Source organism: Bemisia tabaci, chromosome 1 (assembly GCF_918797505.1).
Source record: "Bemisia tabaci chromosome 1, PGI_BMITA_v3".
NCBI lineage: Eukaryota > Metazoa > Arthropoda > Insecta > Hemiptera > Aleyrodidae > Bemisia > Bemisia tabaci.
In genome coordinates this window covers 28,036,223-28,055,197 of record NC_092793.1, presented here as the reverse complement: position 1 = coordinate 28,055,197, position 18,975 = coordinate 28,036,223, and the positions used below count along the sequence as shown (strand labels likewise).

Here is an 18,975-nt window from a genome sequence, read left to right as displayed (position 1 = left end):
AGCTGCCGCCTCCGATTGGGTTGGAAAAATAAGTGCAAACTCTTTGGATGAATCCATTAGGACCGTATTTTTTTTTGTTTTTTTCAGGGTGCCCTGGAATAAACAAAAACACACGGTCCTAATGGATCCACCCAAAGAGTTTGTACGAATTTTTTTAGCCCAATCGGAGGCAGCAGCTTGGGAAGTTCCCCTTGTTAGTTGGAAAATCACAAAGCACATTCCATGGTGTTAAAGAAAAAAATTGGGAATTAATACACACCAATACAAAAAGGAGCCAAGGGGAGGGTATCAAACAGAAAACTTACCTTTGTTAGTGTGCATGCCATTGGTAATGGTAATGCTTTCACGTCTCCTACTTTTTTCCATAAATCAGTGTTGGGAGGCTCTGAACCTTCCTGATATGCAAATAACTGGTAGCTCACTATTTCAGCATACTTTTCCTTGTCATATCCATTCAAAGTCCATGAAAGTGTTATACCTACCAGGAAAAAAAGAAAATAACTAATGAAAAACATGCAGTGTAGGAGAACTGAGGGCTTCCACCTTGAAATTTCAGCATACGGCTACATAAAATTTACTTTTAGTTTAAGGATTTAGGAATATACAGGGTGTCTGCAGGTATCTTATCATTCAAATGTATTACCTCTTCCTTGCTATTTTTCCCTTTCCCTCAAAATTCCTTTATTTGAAAGTTTGCAATCCTTGCTTTTCTATCATTTTTTCCTGACTATTCCCATACCTAAACACATTTTTCATTGTGCAAGCAATAGACTTTGTTTTCCCTGATACACAAATAGATGATTTGTTCAACATTCATCATGAGTAGTTCCCTAGGTGCTTTTGATGATCTTTGACATTCAAAAATGAATACGTCCTGAGAGCTTTAGTCAGGGTTGCCACAGAATTTAGAAAATGAAATTCCCTGACGTTTCTCTGATTTCCCTGACACATTTTGGTGAAATTCCCTGACAATTGAAGATGTGACGGATGCTTATGAAGGCATAATTGAAAATATTTTTCAGGCAAAATTTGTTGTTTGAAACCTCAAACCCATTCTAGAAAGCAAATGAAGATGATTTAACACATTTTCCCTGACATTTTCGTCATTTTCCCTGCAGTCCCTGGTTATCCCTGACTTTTTAAAATTCCCTGACATTTCCCGGTTTTCCCTGACTGTGACAACCCTGTGTCGTATTCATAACTGAGAGGGTCACTGTATGAACATGTAAAATTAGTAACCAATATTGCTAGGATCATGGAACTTGTTCTTTCATTCAGGGGTAAAGGAAAGTTCTAAGACGCAGAACGTTTGCCACAATCCGGCAATTTTTACCTTGCAGAAATATCATCAATTTGCCTCAATTTTAGAAAAAGAGGAGCAAAAACAGTCATAAATACATAACAGCCGCTTTAACAGTACAGCTTCGCACTCAGTGACACCCAATCGCGATTGCCCCCTATCCTCCCACAGATCATCAGGCAGTTGACACCTCTTGATCTTCTCCTCCACTCTATGTTTTCAACCTTTCACAGAACGCCCAGGCCATCTCCTCCCAGGAGGAACCCAACAGAAAACCTGCTTGGGCAACCGATCGTCTGCCGGTCTGCCATCCTCCGCACATGTCTTTACCAGACCAACTGCTTGGACCTGATATTGTGCAAGATGTCATTCTTCATCACCATTATCTAATGCACCTATCCATTTTGGATACACTCTCTTCTCCAGATTCCAGTAAACCTCCGCCAAAAGTACATCTCAGTTGCTCTGAGCATATCTTCACTTCTTTTCTTCATTTGCCAGTCCTCACTCCCGTAAGACACAATACTCCTCACAATGATGTTGTAAAAGCTAAGGATGGATTTCAGACTTTTTGGACAAGTCCAACTTGATTTTCGAGGGAATTTACCCTTGAAAAATGTGCTTAGTCGGCTGTATCTCTTGCATGCAATAAACCCATTGCAAGTTGACAGAATGATGGGAAGCAACCGTAAGGATAACAAAATGAAGGAACAGAAAACGTAGAAAATAGTGAGAGCATGAAAATCATGACTCCAGAAAACTGAAACTTTCATGCACAGCCATCATAACTACAGAAAACATGGAAAAAGAAATTTTATTGAAAAGCTACTGGATGGCTGTAGTAAACAGTCCACAGACAGGTTGTGATGAATAATGCTGAGCTGATAGGAAGCCTAATTTTTCATGATTTCAATAATTTCCTTGATCAGTTTGATCAGTCTCATGGGATAGAAAAATACTTCTTTTCTTGGTATAAAATTTTCATGTTTCCAATATCAAACTTATGCTGTGGCTGATCCTTGTGGACACAAAGTAAGGAAAGGGGAACTGGAAAGTAGTGGTGCAACTTACCACTCCCGTTTTTGCCTATTCGTAACGTTGGTTTAGGTGGTCGCATTTTCCATGATTTGTCTGATGCTTGTGTTACTCCAACAGGTAAGGGTGCAGGATGCCGCTGAAAAAAAAAAAATATATAAGACATGGCTGAAGATGGATTGATAAATACATTTAGTGGGGGAACCCCAACTTGAAGTATGCTACGCTAGGTTACAGAGGGGTCCTTCCAAATTAAGTTTTTCCGACCGACCTGTGGATTTTCAACTGAGTTCGAATTTTGATAGAAAACATGCAAAACATTACTTCCCAAAACATCAACCCCCCACCCCTCAAATAATTTTGCAGCAAGGGTAGTCCGAATGGTAGGGGGGTCAAAGTTGAAAAATTAAAAAATGTATGTCTTCGAGGCAGTTGAAGATTTTGACACCCGGTTTAGACCACATTACTCGGAAAAAAACCTTCTTTCAAAGAAGTATTGAAGGCTTTGCAAAACATGAATAAAAATGAGGTAAGCCTTTTTTTCTGAGAAAAAGAGAAGAAAAAAAAGGCAATTCCCTCCAAAAATGTGACAAATGTTTAAGCAAAATTGGCATTCTTTCCCCACCTTATGGATTTTTTTGATTTCGGAAATTTCAGAAGAGTGTACAAGGGGGCATATTTTTCCAAAATTTTGTACAAAGTTTTCAAAATTTAGTAAACAGAATTTTCATTTTCTCCCAGTTTGGCAGTTTTCAAAGCGAGAAATTCAAATCCATTCTGAATTGAATTTTGATAGAAATATTTGTGATGTTCAGAGTATGATGAGGCAGCATCAAATGTTCATACATAAAAATAAAATACTCTACCCAAATGGGTTTTTCATTGTTATCATAAAAATAAACGTACTGTCAATCTTGTTTCCAGGATTCTTGGCACATGTTTCAGTTGCTGTAACTTTGGTGGAGAGTTGAGATTCATGACTGGTCGAATAACTTGCTTAAATTGTGACGAGTTAGCCACTATAAACTGGTTACCAGCTATTACACCTAAAAAAGTTCCCAAAAAACAATTAGCCTTAATTGCACAAAAAGAATAACAGCAGTTGTACCCTCTACGTTAAAAGATTCTGATATTAATTTTTTCTTGTTTAAGGACTTTTTTTGTGTCTTAACTTTCAATAATGTGAATTAATTCCCTCTAAGTATACTTGGTCTAAATATTCTTCAGGTCTCCAAAAGTAAGAAATTAGTGGCATAGCATGGCATTATGTTTTCTGGGACGGAAACGGTTGTTAGTGACCCTCACATTCACCTTTTCTTTACCTATCATTAAAATTTCTCTAAAACCAAAGGCTGGTCTCTATGCATTAAACAAGTTACTTAAAAAATCAATAAAATCGTTGACATGCCAATCGAAATTGCGTTTTTAGCATCTCTAGGAGCATCTTTTGTTTTGATCCAAAAAAGCTATTAGTTTACATAAAAAGCTACCAAAAATTGTTGACTCAAACTCCAAAAAAGGGTCTGGACGATTTCTATCATGCTTAAGCCTACTATTGCGTTTTGATTTTCGGAAAAAAAAAGTTTTATGGGCAACTCTATGCGCCCCCTCCCACTGTGCCATGCGCCACTATGTGGGATGAGAATGTCATTTCTATAAACCCAAAAGGAGGAAGCCCTCATAAGACATTTTGGACAATCTGCATTAAAATTTTCAGGAGCAAGAACTGATGATTGCGAGAGACAGAAATTGCACAATACTTCATTGAATCAGAGCAAAGCTATCCTAACTTCATTTTTGTCTTTTTTCTACAAGATTACTTCATTTTTGTCTTTTTTCCACAAGATTATGATGAGAAATGATAAAAATTTGAATGCATAATGAGAAAATTGTAAAATCTTTCATCAGCCTAAATTCATCTATTCATATTCTCTTTAGTTCAAGTCACAAAAAAAAAAAAAACCTTACCACTTTTATTTTGAAGCTGGATAATCTGACCATTTTTAAGGGGTGTGTTGAGTACTCCTCTACTTCCGACTGATGAGGTTATCATCCGAGTTGCCTGCTGCAAAGAAAAAAACAACGAGAAACATCTTTAATTTCTTCCATTTATAGCTTTGAAAAAAAAGGAATGTGAAAATTATGGCAACAAAGGACAACTTCTGCTGGGAAACCTTAGAGCATCAGATCTGCATGGTGTCTAAATAATTTTTTTAACAAATACAACAGAGAAATGTAATTGGTTGAATTTTCATAGCTGCAACATTAATGTCACCTATTTTGCATTCTTCCTGCTTGTTTTATAGCTGTCGGACGGTTTCATTCCCTCACAGGATCATTCTCTTGTCTGAAATTCAATCGTTTTTCAAAAAAGTCTTAATTGAATATTGCATTAAATCGTTTCCTTGTCTGCGATTCAGACCTTGCTCAAAAAACTCTGAGTGATGTAGTGGATCAATTCAATCGGTGAAAAGATTTTTTATAGACATAAACACACCATGTGCGTTTTTTGAAGAGGACAATTCATAATAATTCATCCATTAAAGAGCTATTACTTGATGATTATTGGGCAAGGCATTACATAAATATTCATAAGAGAAGCGGCTTGACCTTCTATCTTCAAAAAACATGAGCGATTTTCCAGCAGTGATAGGACTTGACAAATTTTTTGTTGACATTGAATCCTCGCAGGCAGCCTTCAGTATAAAATTCATTTGAGAAATTTAATTAAATAAATGAATATTCATCTGCTGGCCAGAGAAATTTTGGCAAAATATTTGGAGCATTTTATGGTGCTTAAACTCATTGAAGACTCTGCTTCAAAAATCTGTTCGCCATTGCGCATTTTTTCATATTATTTAGCATTTTTTATGCATGAAATTTTTGAAAAAACCCTTCCCCTGATGTTGCAATTAAATAAATGTATCCTAAATAATTCCTTATTACAGTAAGAGCTTCGAAAAATGATTACACTTACGTTTGATGTGGGGGAAATATAAAGCGGTACTTGAGTACCGGAAGTCACAACATATGAAATTTGCTGTTGCTGAAAATAAATTACAGAAAATGAATTATTAAGAGAAGAGTTGATAAAGTACTGTTACAACGGACGTAAATCCAGACAAATCCACACAGGTCAATCAATCCTGTGGACCAGCATTGAGACCCTATTCTGCCTAGCTACGTAAGAACGCTATAGCGTTCTTCCTAGCTCTCAAATGTTCATGTATGAATATTCCCTGTCATCAACCGAATTTCCCTAGATAGAACATGCATTATTTGGGAACATTATGGGTATTTCTTCTTATAACTTTCAGATATTTTAGAGTGAATCGTCTGAATCATCATGAAAAAAATTATCTGAAAAATTTGAAGAACTATTTTCCCAGTACACCCCATTTTCATAAAAGGAAATGTGGCAACAACTGAAGGATTATATGGTGTTCTTTTTTAGAACGACAGTATTGCACAGACAGAGTTGCCACAGAATTTAGAGAAAGAATTTTCCTGACAATTGAGGATATACAAGATAATTAAAAAGACATAATGAGAAATAATTTTCCGGCAAAATTTGTTGTTTGAAAGGTCAAACCCATTCTAGAGAGCAAATAAAGATGACTCAACGATAATTCCCTGATATTTCCTGGTTTTCCCTGACTAAAGCTACCCTGACAGTGCTGACGAGATGTTTAAATGCAGAGCATTTTTTGAGGGATCTTTTTAGGATGAGCCGGTTTTACATAATACAACAGGTTAAATTCAGGCAAGGAAGTGGATCTCAAAGATATGTATGGTGATTAACCTGTTTGAATTGATCCTACAAAAAATTGAAATCCATGCAACAGCAACGTGGGCCTGTTGCAAGGTGCGGGGATTTGCAAATTGATGCCTGATTCTTATGGCAAATTTCACGAAAAGAACGATGGCGCTATTAAAAAACCTTGAAATGACCTCTCAAACTCAAAAAAAAGCTGTTTTTGAAACCGACCCATTCAAAACGGTCGCTTTTCAACCGCCATTCTTGTGATTGGTGGATTCTATGCGTGTGACTACTTGTGACGTGAAATGATATGACAGACCTGGTTTCTTCATCACTTACAATGTATTTTCCCGTAAGGAAATGGCAGCCGCTTTTCAAATGCAAATATCGAGTCAATCGCTAATTTTTTTATCAAAATTGAAAGCAGAAATGGATTCCTCGTACGTTTAAATGGTTAAAACCTTCATTTGATAAATAAGAACCGACGGGATAAACCCTATTTTTAAGGAAGACTGTAGTCAATGGGCGATTGTTTACATCTGCTTAGTGATAACAGACATGGACATTAGCTCAATATTTGGTCATTTTCATGAGTTTTTACTTGTTTGTCACTATTTGAAGGTAAGTTTATTTTGTAAATCAATTGTCTAGTGTCTTAGGATCATGTTAAAAGCTGTAAAGGTATACTCCGTTACTTATTTATTCAGAACACACTCCGGCAGTCCAACGCTCAAACCCTGGATGTTCTCTCAATGCGTGTAAATCATTCTTAACTCTTCAACAAACATCTCAATATCATTCAGAACGTTCCCACGTTTTATAAACTTATGTTATTTTAAAATCCTGTGTGTTTTAAATGTAACACTATACAGAAAAATTTATCGATAAAGTCTGGTAATCGAAGAAGGATCCTACGTCTACTTTCCTTGCCTCCAGCTAAAACATACCGGTCTCCTCATCTCATCAGTATTGTCAAAGGTAAGTTTTTACTTTTTTTTTATCATCAATGATTGATACTATCATTTTGGTGTCTTCAGTGAAGCATTAAAGGGTGAAATAGTAAGATATAACAACTGACTCGCTACATCCAGGTTTGAGCGTTGGACTGCCGGAGTGTGTTCTGAATTAATAAGTAACAAAGTATACCTTTACAGCTTTTAACATGATCCTAAGACACTAGACAATTGATTTACAAAATAAACTTACCTTCATATAGTGACAAACAAGTAAAAACTCATGAAAATGACCAAATATTGAGCTAATGTCCATGTCTGTTATCACTAAGCAGATGTAAACAATCGCCCATTGACTACAGTCTTCCTTAAAAATAGGGTTTATCCCGTCGGTTCTTATTTATCTAATGAAGGTTTTAACCATTTAAACGTACGAGGAATCCATTTCTTTTTCAATTTTGATCAAAAAATTAGCGATTGACTCGATATTTGCATTTGAAAAGCGGCTGCCATTTCCTTACGGGAAAATACATTGTAAGTGATGAAGAAACCAGGTCTGTCATATCATTTCACGTCACAAGTATGGCGGACCCGAAACGACCGTTTTGAAAATCCAAATTCTGAGGCGTTTTTAAGTTGATTTTTTGTGGGTTTCCGGTGATCAAAAAACTCCGGGAAAATTCCTGTGACATCAGGAGCCTTAGGTCTTTCGATTAAAGCAATAAAAAAAATTGGTGCAACAGGCCCATTGGGCGCCTACCTCACCCTTGTACATTAAAGGTAGGAGGGCAAAGGGAGGGGTAGAAAATCAAGTTTTATGGGGATAATTAGCTGCATTAATTTATGCTCGGTAGAGGTATTTGTATCCTTTAATCAATATCTGTAACTTTTATACTATTTGTGACTACTATATACTTACGGTTGGCATTTGTATTCTTCTCAGATAAAATATCAAATGCTTCAAAACAATTTAAGTCAGTAAGCAAGTGTAAAAGCTCCAAATGAGTTTGCAAGATTATTTGAGTATTTAGGTTTGGTTTTCTTGCATCTCTTTTCAGGCAAATTAGAAAGAAAACAGTGAAGGAAAAAGTACACACAGATGCGGAACGTTTGCAGTAGAAACAATGCAAATTGTGAATTCAGGAGTCCAGATTCCAGACTCGTGTCATGAGCTAGTCATGATTTTTAGGCGGCTTTACCCCTATTGTGGCTACTCAGTCAATCGTGCAATAGACCCACTGGGGGGATATCAATGCTAAATAAATTACATTAATGTTTCCATTTCAGAAAAAAATAAACCATAGGGAAATTTAGACTTGGTCGTGTCCACGTTAGTTAGGGTGCAACATTAATTTGTAAGGTTGCCAGAGCTGTCAGCAATCCAGTGATACAGCTTGCTGACCTTCTATCTAAAGCACTGTAATAAAATGTTTCCTGTTGATCTGAACTTACATTGTACCTTCCTAGTGTTCCCACTTAGAGTTTCTCCAATATTAAGTCTCTAGAAATGGATGCTCTCTCGTCATCCAACATAAACCAAATAATGTAAAATGCTATTTTCACAAAAAGATAAGAGGTTTGAATAAGGCATAATGACCCAGGAATGGTTTCAATGTGTGCGGACAACAAACTCATGATAAATCATTGCCTTCCGGACATAAGGACATAACTACACTTCGCAATGAACCTTATCGCCCATATAAATCAATACTTTCCTGGGCTCATCTGTGATATAGTTACGCCCGTATGTCAGCAAAGCGATGAAATGAAACGGAATAAGAGACTTCGTACCATTCAATTAAAAACTAAAATTTAACTACAAAGCTCTACACAAAGAAAACAATATGACTTACCACTTGCCCTGGAGAAGATTGAGGGACTGCTACCCCTTTGTTATTAAAGTTTTCTGGGGGAAAGAAAGGAAAAGAGAGAAAAACAGATGAATAAGGTTTCTCAAAGTGTCCTTCAAACTAAAAAGCTTCAAACAGGTATTCTGAACAGTTTTGTGACAGTCTATAGAAAAGTAAATTGTTTGTTTTTTTTTTTGCTGATCATGTCATCAATTAGGGTAAACTGGCACATTAAAAGGCAGTCATGTTGAGGAGCAGAGAGCTCACTAGAGAGAAAAAAAACAACAATATTGAGCTTTAATGCACTGTGCAGGTAAACACGTAAAGTATGATACAATTAATATAAATGCCTTTCAGCGTTACAAATTAAAGGCGATGAGGCAGTTTTAAGATGCATAGGAGATATTGAACTTCAGAAACTTTGTTTACCCACTATCTAAATATCAAGGACAAAATGAGAATTTACAAAGAAACTAGTAATTCAGGGTATGATGTTAAACTGAACTTACGGATGCCAAAAGCTCTTGCTTGCTGTTGAGAATCTTCTACAAGATCTATCACTTCTGTGTTGGGTGTTTTTCCAACAAGTTTAACTGACTTTTGTGGTGTTGCTGCATTAAGAATCTGAGAATTTGATGATTGTATCAGTCTTGTAGGTCCTCCTGCAGTTGAAGCTACAGAATTTGACTTTGCAACTGGAGTCAGAACTTTGAGAGTCTGTAATTAGTAAAATAACTGATAATAAATAAATAATACTTGATGATAATAAGTTATTGAATAATTAAAAGCAATGAGAATATTAATTAGAGTAATTAATGTCAGTTACACTTAAAAGAGGAGCCTCTCGCAAGGAACCTAAATATCAAATTGAAAGATATGTAGAGGCATCGGAACATGCGCTAATGGCTTCATTAGGGCACCTGTCAATGGCTGCATAATAGAATTCATCAATGCTTTTATCATATTTTAAGTATCATAATCCTCATATTTGAAATTCACAATTTCATTTAAAATATACAGTTGATGGTGAAAATCCCGAGCCATGTATCTTGTTTGCAATGTTTAAAAATATCCACTTCTAGTTTATCTTGTTAAAGGAGAACAATTCAAAATCACAGAAGTTTATAAGAATTGACGTTAAGTGGTTCTCCATCTAGAAAAAGAAGTATGACAGAAAGCCTACAACATTGAAAATCAGGATATCACCGTTGATATATGCTTCAGTGGATATATGGTGTCAACTTGTCTCATTTTAATCTTGGATTAACTACAGGAATGTTCGTTCTCACAAGGACAGACATATAGGTATAGCTGAGTGGTGACATTTGCTTATGGACACCACTGTGTTCAAGGCCTTTTCCTGGCAAGTTTGGCACCTTACAGTAGGGGTGTTCAAACGAATTCTTGCCGGAACTCTTTCGATATCGTCTCTTATTGAAACTGGCGGCAGTACCGACAGTGGCAATGATATCGACAACAGCCGGCCTTATCGGATTTTTGAGAGCTCGCACTCAATGCATTGTTGCCCCTTGTGTCGGTTTATCAGATTGCCTGGCGCGGCGGCGCATGAAATAGATGTACACATGGCAACAGCTTATTTTCGCCAGCTCCGAAAACTCTGATCGCTATCGGCAAGAGCGCTCTTATCGTAAATTTTTCTTAACGGAACATTTTCGGTAGCTTACCGTCAACCGATATAACAGCCCTACCTTACAGAGGCTTTAAACCCTCTACAGCCCTTATTTTTTGCTCAGTCATTTACATCTTCTGGGCAATGATCTTGTAAAGAGGATCTATTCTATTCTCTGTTACCACCCTCCTGTTAAGGGTTTGAATTTAAATTAATTAAATTAAAATTCATTAAATTAATTTACAGGACTTACAGGTCCGGGTGCTCTTGTAGGCGAGGATGTGCTTTGTGGAGATACAACAGTTTTCACAAATTTGGTCTTCATAGCGGTTGCCTAAGAAGGAAAATTATTAACTTTGATATACTGAGTGAGTTACAGAAAAAACCTTCATTGCAACGAAAGAGTACAACATGCCTTGTCAAGTTATCCGTGAAAGACTTGAGGAAAATTTTGGAAAGGAAAGAGAGTGAATAAGAACATTAGAGAAAAATGATAACTTTACCCAAATAACTATAACTGATACTTGAACATACAGCTCTGAGGATTCAAAATGATGGTACATGCCATCTCTTTAGGAGGCACTTTATCATCTCTGATCCTATTAGAGAAAGTTTGCAGGTTGGAAAGAAGCCTAAAAAATGAAGGAGGTACCATGAAACCAAGAGAGCAAGTTGCCAGATCACTAGAGACAGTCAGCATTTAAGACACTTTCTGAATGAGATTTGATTTCTATCTGTTTCTGTGGATTTTTTCATGTTTTTAACGGATACAGCAATGGATACAAAGAGAAAATTTTAAATACTCCTTTTCAGACTTTCAGCTTTGTATTTGGAGGAGCAAAATTGTAACAGAGGTAGATTTTAGGTAGAGATTCAGAAATAACCTCTTCTCCCAGTCTCACTTGCTATTTCATCATAGAATGTATTCTCATGAAAGTAATGTTTGAATAATATCGAGCACAATATTTCTTGGTTTTGCAAGTCCGAAAATGAGGACAATGAGAAAACTTAGGAAATTCTTTCTTCTTTGATCAAGTTGAAAACTATACTAATCAGGATTGTCTGGGAATTTCAGACATTTCTTGAATACGTTTTACTCATTAATTTACTCTTTGCACCTTATACTTGGTGCTTCACAAATCTCTTGACATCATTCTACATGGAATTGGCCAGCATTTTCAATGTATTTTGCAAGATCCACTCAGAAGTGGGTCAGTTAAATAATTTTTTGTAGGAGTCATTCAAGAGTAGTACGTGAACTGTGCTTGTAGTAATTCCAAACTTTTCTATTTTCTTCATATTTAGACATGCAGGGCCAAGAAACATTGTGTTTGAGATTATCCAAACATCACTTTGGGCCGAAAAAAACTATATATTAGGGTGGAACATATAATATTCTTACCGACTGAATAGAAGTTGGAACAGACTGCGTCATGGGCTGCGCTTTTTGGACAAAAACAGAACTCCTTGCTTGGGGAATGGTAACAGCTAATGGCCGCTGCGGGCTACCAACTTTCCCTCCGCTCGAAACAGCAGTAGATTTCATTACAGCAGGTGAATCTGCTAATGCAACCTGCAGTCCTACAGAACGTGTTGCTTTCATTGGGATAACTAAATTCTTATTCAACTGCGACTGAGATTGCTCAATGAACTTCCTCATAATAATGCAATTCTCATTATACTGCTTTTGAACGCCAGCCAAAAGCTTTTTCTGGGCATCACACTGCTCTTGAAGACAAGTTAACATTTTTTGCTGATCACCAGCTACTCCTTTGTATTTCATGACTTCTAGCATTTTTAACACAATAAGTTCTTCCAAATCTTGGCGACTAAAGTTGCGCAGATTGGACTGAAATCTATTAAACCTCCCGATTTCAATATCCTCTTTAGTGGTTGAGTTATTGGAGTCTGAACTTACACTTGTTCCTTCCGTAACAGCTGATGTTTTCATGCTACTACAAGCTTCATCAAGGTCATGCTCCGCAGAAACTTCCGTGGAACTATGGTTGGAGTTTGCACAGTCAAGGATCCTTGACTTCTTATAACTACTTGCAGAGACAGAAAATGAATCACTTTCATTAGGCTTACTTAATTTTCTTTTCCCTGTGCTAGGAATTCTCTCTGATTTGGCGCGCTTAATTTGTGACTCATCTTCTTCAAGTTCTACAGAGGCAAGCCTTTTTAAACTGGAGGACTCAAGTGTACCTGCAGGTTTTGCAGAAGCTGAGTAAATATGATCACTGAGTGACAATTTGTCTAAAGGAGAGTTAGGTGCCTTTTCAAGGCTACGTTCTAGTTCCGCATTTGCTAGTTCAGGTTCTTTCCTTGGATGGTTACTAGACACAAAACTTATCATTTGGTCTAAAACATTTTGGCTGATATATTCAGCATCTTTTGATTCCTCATCTTCAATCTTTTCAACCGATTTCATTCTTTCAAAGAATGTTTCAGCAGACAAAGGCTCTTCAGAAACTTCTTTAGACACAACTTCAGACACTTTCGAAACTGCCTCTTTTTCATCTGTTTTCTCTCTTGCCTTCATTTTGTTGTTTTCGACATTATCTCCATCATTTGCTTCCACTTCATTCTCAGCATCTGAGGTTCCTTCATCTTCTGGATCATTGACCTCTCCTGGATACTTTTCGATTATGGGTTCATCAGCAGGTTTTAAGACAGGTTTCACGGGCTCACCTTCAAAAACCGCATCGTCAGAGACATTACTCATTACAGTGTCTTCCTCTGAGACTTGAGGCTGACAGGAATCGTCATTATAAGTGTGATCATCATGGGTGTCATTTTCTTCATCCTCATCACTTTGACTTGATACTGATGAGTCAGGGGGACTTGAGGACTCAGACAGTTGATACTCTTCTCTGCCTCCCATTTCTAAAGAGCATTCATCATCCAAAATGAGCTCTTCGGTACAAAGATCTCCATAGCTTCCTTCTGTTTCCTTTTCCTCTTCTGCTGTCTTAGCACTTTTAAGTGCTGGGTCTTCAATATCCGTAGATTTTTTGGTTTTCCGTGATTCTTTGGTTTCGGCATCTTTACTATCACTTAGGCTAGGAGTAATTTCATCAATTTGAGATAATTTACTACCATCTTCTTCTTCAAAATTATTGGACACGTTTCTTTCCCTGGCGTTTATTTCATTTGAATCTTTATCAGAGACATTAACGATGATATCTTGACTCTGAGCGATTTCATTCCGGAAAGTAGAACATTTACTTTCAGCTTCAGCAATTATTTTACTACCGGTAACTGCTACACAACCATCTTCACTCAGATCATCTTCTTTTTTGTTGTTCTTCATTGATTGTGACACGATTTGGGATTCTCTGCTTACGCCTTCATTTCTGATACTTTTATTTACAGCATTTGGGTCTACATCAGCTACAATCTTGCTCTCTTTCCCCAACATTTTGAGTGAATCCTTCTCTTCATGATTTTGTATACAGTCAATTTCTTGAGAGGATCCATTTGTTGGATTACAAATACTGTTAGATACCAATTCAGTTGGACAGTCTTCAGTGCAGTCTTTGACAATTTCTCTGTGGACTGAACTAATTGCATCCGAAACTTGACACGTATTTTCAAAATCAATTTGTTCAGAACTAGTTTTTTCACACTCCTGGTTCGAATTTTTGTTATGAGAATGGCTCACATCTTCAGGACTTTTGATGGGCTCTTTGTCATGAAAAGCCAAATTACTAACATTGATTCCTTCAAATCCACTAGAATCTTCTTCTTGCTCCTTCTCCCGTGCACTTTTTTCTGAAACTGGGGGAGATATTTTATACTTGTTTGACTTCGGCAGGTATATATCTGATATATTTACTACAGCTTGTTTTAAACAATTTCCCTCACCTGAAGCATGTCTGTTTGCTTCTGCTTTGGCACATGAGGCAATATCAGACACCGGTTTTACAGTGTTGGAGAGGGCAACTATTTCCTTCTCACACACCACTTTGTCCGTATGCATACTTTTTGAGTCGGACAATTTAGAAAATTGTTCCTCAAACATGTTGTCTGGTATGTTCGATGACTTTTCTTCACATACTAGTTTGCCCGAAGTTTCTGTTCCACAAATTCTACTTTGCACTTCATAATCAATAGAATTTTTTTCTTTGGAAATTGGTTCTGGTAAAACTTCTGTGAAATCTCTTTCTGTCCCAGATAAGACTGAAGCAGATGACGCTCCAGAGCTAGAAAGACTTGCTTCTCCTGCTTCAGAAACTTTCATCTCATTGTTCAATGATTCCGATCTCTCTTTAGAACAGGCATTGGTTGACTTTTGTTCTGTATGAAGAGAGTCAATGCCGACAGATTGGTCCTCAGCATTTCCCTTATCAACAGGCTTCAGGTCACTGACTACTGTCTGTTGAATATCAACACTTCCGTCAGTCTTTGACACAGCACATAATTTCTCATCTATGGGTGAACTAAGAGCACAAGCTGATGATGAAGAATCCTCCCTACTTCCTGCTTGAGAAGTAGTTACAGTTCTGAGTTCATCAGCATTTTCTACTTCATTTATACATTCATTGCTAAGTTTGGGTTGATTATCAGTCTCAAAAAGTTCTTCCTCATCAATTTGTAAAATCATTTCTTCTGATGCAGACTCAAATGATGTATTTTCAAGCATTTCACTGCTTTCAGTAAGATAGGAACTTTCTTTTTTGTTCGTTTTGTCGAAGATCTCCGGTTCTTTGGAGAGTACAGAAGCAGAAATATCTATTTCCGTTCCTTCAGTGCCATTATTCTCTAAATTTTGAACTAATCTTTGATTGATTCTCAATGATGAGTCACTATCAGGTTTACTATTTAATTCTGTTGGTGAAACTACAGTTCCATTCAATGTGACTGTACTAACAGAAGAAATTTCACTTGTCCTTTTGAAACAGGCATTTACACAGGTACTCGTTGCACTTTCCACTGAATGTACTGGACCGGCATGAGAGCTTTCAGATTGAGAATTTATACTTTCTGCTAGCTGAATCACATTATTACAAATATTATTTACAATCTTACATACTTTAGCTAATTCTTTATCTTCTGGCTGAAGAGCTTCAGAATGTTTAGTTGGTTTCGGTAAGGGTATTGCATCAGCATCTGCTTCATCACTACTTGATCCGCTAACTTCATTCGATAAATTAATTTTGAGATCTGAAAGAAAAACAGGAAAAGACACTGGTTTAAAAACGTTTAAATAGAAATATATCCATTTATAAAACTAAGATATATTGAGCAGCCTGTGATACAAGTTTCGACTTCGTTCATTTCAAGACCTGACAAAAAAAAAAAATTTTGAGGAATAGACCTGGAGGAAATCCTCCACCTGGACCTCCTTGGAACCTGTGCTTTCACCTATCACCTAAAATGGCAAGCATACATTCCACCGCTGTGCTAAGACAAATCCGAGATGTCCATATATTTTATCATGGGACCTGACTGCGTTCTTTCCAATACTTCTTCATTTTTGACACCAGAGCACTCATCCACACTTAAGTAGAAAGTATAACTAACCCAATACATGTTTGTACAATATTTCATCTCTTCCCCACAATGATTTGGTTTTATTGTATTATGTGCACTATTACTTAACCTAATCTCATTTTTTCATGATTTTGCAAGTTTGACTGGCAACCAACAAAATGGCAAGAACAGATTTTTATCCTAAGGTTTGCTGAGGCCAAGGAGGACACGGTTCTGTAATGGCGGAAACGGGGAACTCTGCCCCGTTCCAACCCCATGTGATACCATAGCTATGTAATTATCTCCTTTATAATAGGACCCTCGATGCCTCCTCAAGAGATGGTTTTTTTCAGTTAAGTACATATTATAGGTAGCCAAAATGATGCACTTCCACGAATCAGCCTGTTTTCTTTCTTTTTAAGCCAATATTAATTTGTCCAAAATTTAGATTTCTTTGAGGAGTGGGTACCTAAGAGTGCTTCGAATGGGCTCAAGTTTTCGATAATTTGTTATTATCATAGATAGAGCCAGTGGGTCAGTTGCACTGGTAATAGAATCGTTTTTTGGAGGTTTAAGTTAATAGAATACCAAAAAAAATAACATTCAAACAAATGCCAAGTTTCTACGTCCAATAATAACAAAGATATCGCTTATTGAAAAACATGGTGTAATTGTGTATGACGTCATTCACTGCACTAGTGGACACCGTGGTTTTTTAACCTTGATTTCATTCATCAGGGATACACACATTTGCATTGGTGGCTCAATGTAGAACACGGATGACACCATTGTAGAAGAAACCATGGTATGCACCAGCACGGTAAATGGCGCCATACACCATGTATTATGACAGGCTATATCATTTTCAATATTGGATATACTTGGTGTTTGCACAGATCTTGTTCAATTTTGAGAGTATACAACGTTAAACCACCAAACCGCAATACTGTCACTAGCACGACTGATCCATTGCCACCTATTGCGGCTCGATTTACCAACATGACCTAAATAACCTGCATCTTAGTCCCTCATAACTTGTCAGAAAATAATACACTGTAACAAACAAAAAAAGAACTAATAATGTTGTGAGGTTAAGCATGAAAAATATTCTTGTACCATTTGATTTTTCTGTGTCAACATTGTCGCTTGAGTCTGTTGGGTCCTTTTCAATGCCATTATCAGGAACTGCATTTGTTAGGGGGAGAGGATAGGTGAAAGCTGACAATACATTTGCTTCTTCTCCATTCATGATGGGTATTGTCCGTTTGACCAGACGGTTATCATTGGCCCCAACCAGTAAACAGCCATCAATCAGGGTCATTTTCAAATACCTACAGATTGGCTGATGATATATGTGTTCTCCACATCTTGGCTTTCATCTCATTTTCTGGAGTTCCATGTTTTAAAGACCTGTGAACAACGTATAAATTTAAAATAATTAGAGAAGTATGCATGACTTATGGACTGCAAGTAAAGCTTTGTCTTATACCTCAATGTGCGATTTGAGCACTCTTGTTTTGATTACAGAGGGAGGAAATAATGAGGAGAATAGACTTGACTATTAATTAGAGCTCACTCACCATAGGCAGAGACATAAATTAAGTACTGTTTGTGCCACTACTCATCAATGGTGCCATCAGATTGCATGTATTGATCTTCTGAGTGGTTCTGATTAGGAGTCAATCAGAAACTGACCTAAGTCTCAACATAAAAACAGTGAGCTCAAATACTCCGATATGCAGATTGGAAAAGTAAATTGCGAGGAATAGGTATGTTTAATGGAGGAAATGAGGTGACTGAATGCAGCTCTTGCATACCTCAGGGATTTCCAGCTACAGGTTCTTTTACCTTCATAACACTTCTTCTGTATCCAATAATTCTACTTGTCCTTTCTAAAGCAAACTTGAAAGCACAAAAGAAACCTTTGCAAAGTTGCGGCAGTGATATTTAGAGGGGATGCTCTGCGTTGTGAGATAGTCTCCCGGTATATCTGAGCAAACTCTCCATGCACATAGAGGGAGAGAACACTTAGGCGAGGTTCCAGTGCTCAGTGGTTGGAGCTTCAGAGGCTCCACACAAAGTGACAACCCTACTAATGTATTTGCTCCCTATCTGGGCATGGAGAGATTACCAAAATATAGTGGTAGATGGACTCTTCCATAACGCACAGAATACCTTCCGTAGCAGCCTTAACTTGGAGCACTTTTATTGAAATAAGGAGTTTGTTACCAAGAAAACCAGTGGTACCATTTGGTTTCTTGAAAAATTTGATGGAAGAAAGAGAACTTAAATTGTAAATCACTGGCATGCAGGTGTTCCACTGAATAAAAAATCAGGAGGACGAAAAGACGATATGATAATCTAAAGCAATGCGGCTACTTAGACACTGGCATGCTGGTACTTTATGTTCTTTTCCCAAAATGTAATTTAAATTTCCTACATTTTCAATAGGTCTTCTGAGCCCGATAACACTGTAAGCAAATCATACAGTATTCCAGGAGTGACGTTTGACCAACTGTGGCAAAGGAACAGAGGTGAGCATTGTAGAACAACAGACTAACATGCACGGAAAATTTCAAGAAGTGCATCATCGCACATACATTATAAGTAAAATGAATTTCCTTGGCAAAGAGGTGATAAAATATCCATTGGTTGGTGAACATACTCAGAAAGATTCGGCTGGAAGAAAAGTAACCTAAAAATTCGGCCACTTTGGGGTAGAAGGTAGAAGTGATCAGAAAAACTGCTCAGTGATCCACTCAAACACCAAGGACCGGACTAATCAAAGCACAGAAAAACAAAATTGATTCACATCTTACATTGCTGTTTTAAAATCAAGTCAGTTGCCTGGGACTCACACCGAAAACACTCGTGAAATTTAAATAATGATAATAGAATCAAGCATAGGAGTGAGAAAGAGAGGACCTGCACTTCCAAAACAACTAAAATGCATGAGAGGCCACACCGCGCAT

The 18,975-nt window shown here is 37.2% G+C and overlaps 1 protein-coding gene across 5 annotated transcripts in view; it reads right to left on the bottom strand.

The window, feature by feature from the left end:
- Window positions 1-18,975, bottom strand: part of LOC109041275 (uncharacterized) — a 28,265-nt gene extending 9,290 nt beyond the window's left edge. For 2 of the 5 annotated variants that reach the window (XR_011899682.1, XM_019057558.2), the window contains exons 1-11: window positions 18,823-18,975; window positions 17,120-17,413; window positions 11,931-15,694; window positions 10,782-10,862; window positions 9,408-9,615; window positions 8,902-8,954; window positions 5,313-5,381; window positions 4,304-4,400; window positions 3,242-3,381; window positions 2,372-2,474; window positions 306-478 (exon numbers count right to left, since the gene is read on the bottom strand). Coding sequence is in view for 4 of the 5 variants with exons in the window: in XM_019057558.2 (XP_018913103.2) it covers window positions 306-478; window positions 2,372-2,474; window positions 3,242-3,381; window positions 4,304-4,400; window positions 5,313-5,381; window positions 8,902-8,954; window positions 9,408-9,615; window positions 10,782-10,862; window positions 11,931-15,694; window positions 17,120-17,324 (4,893 nt within the window). In the remaining variant the exon portion in view is untranslated. The other 3 variants (XM_019057561.2, XM_019057560.2, XM_019057559.2) reach the window with 3 other exon arrangements.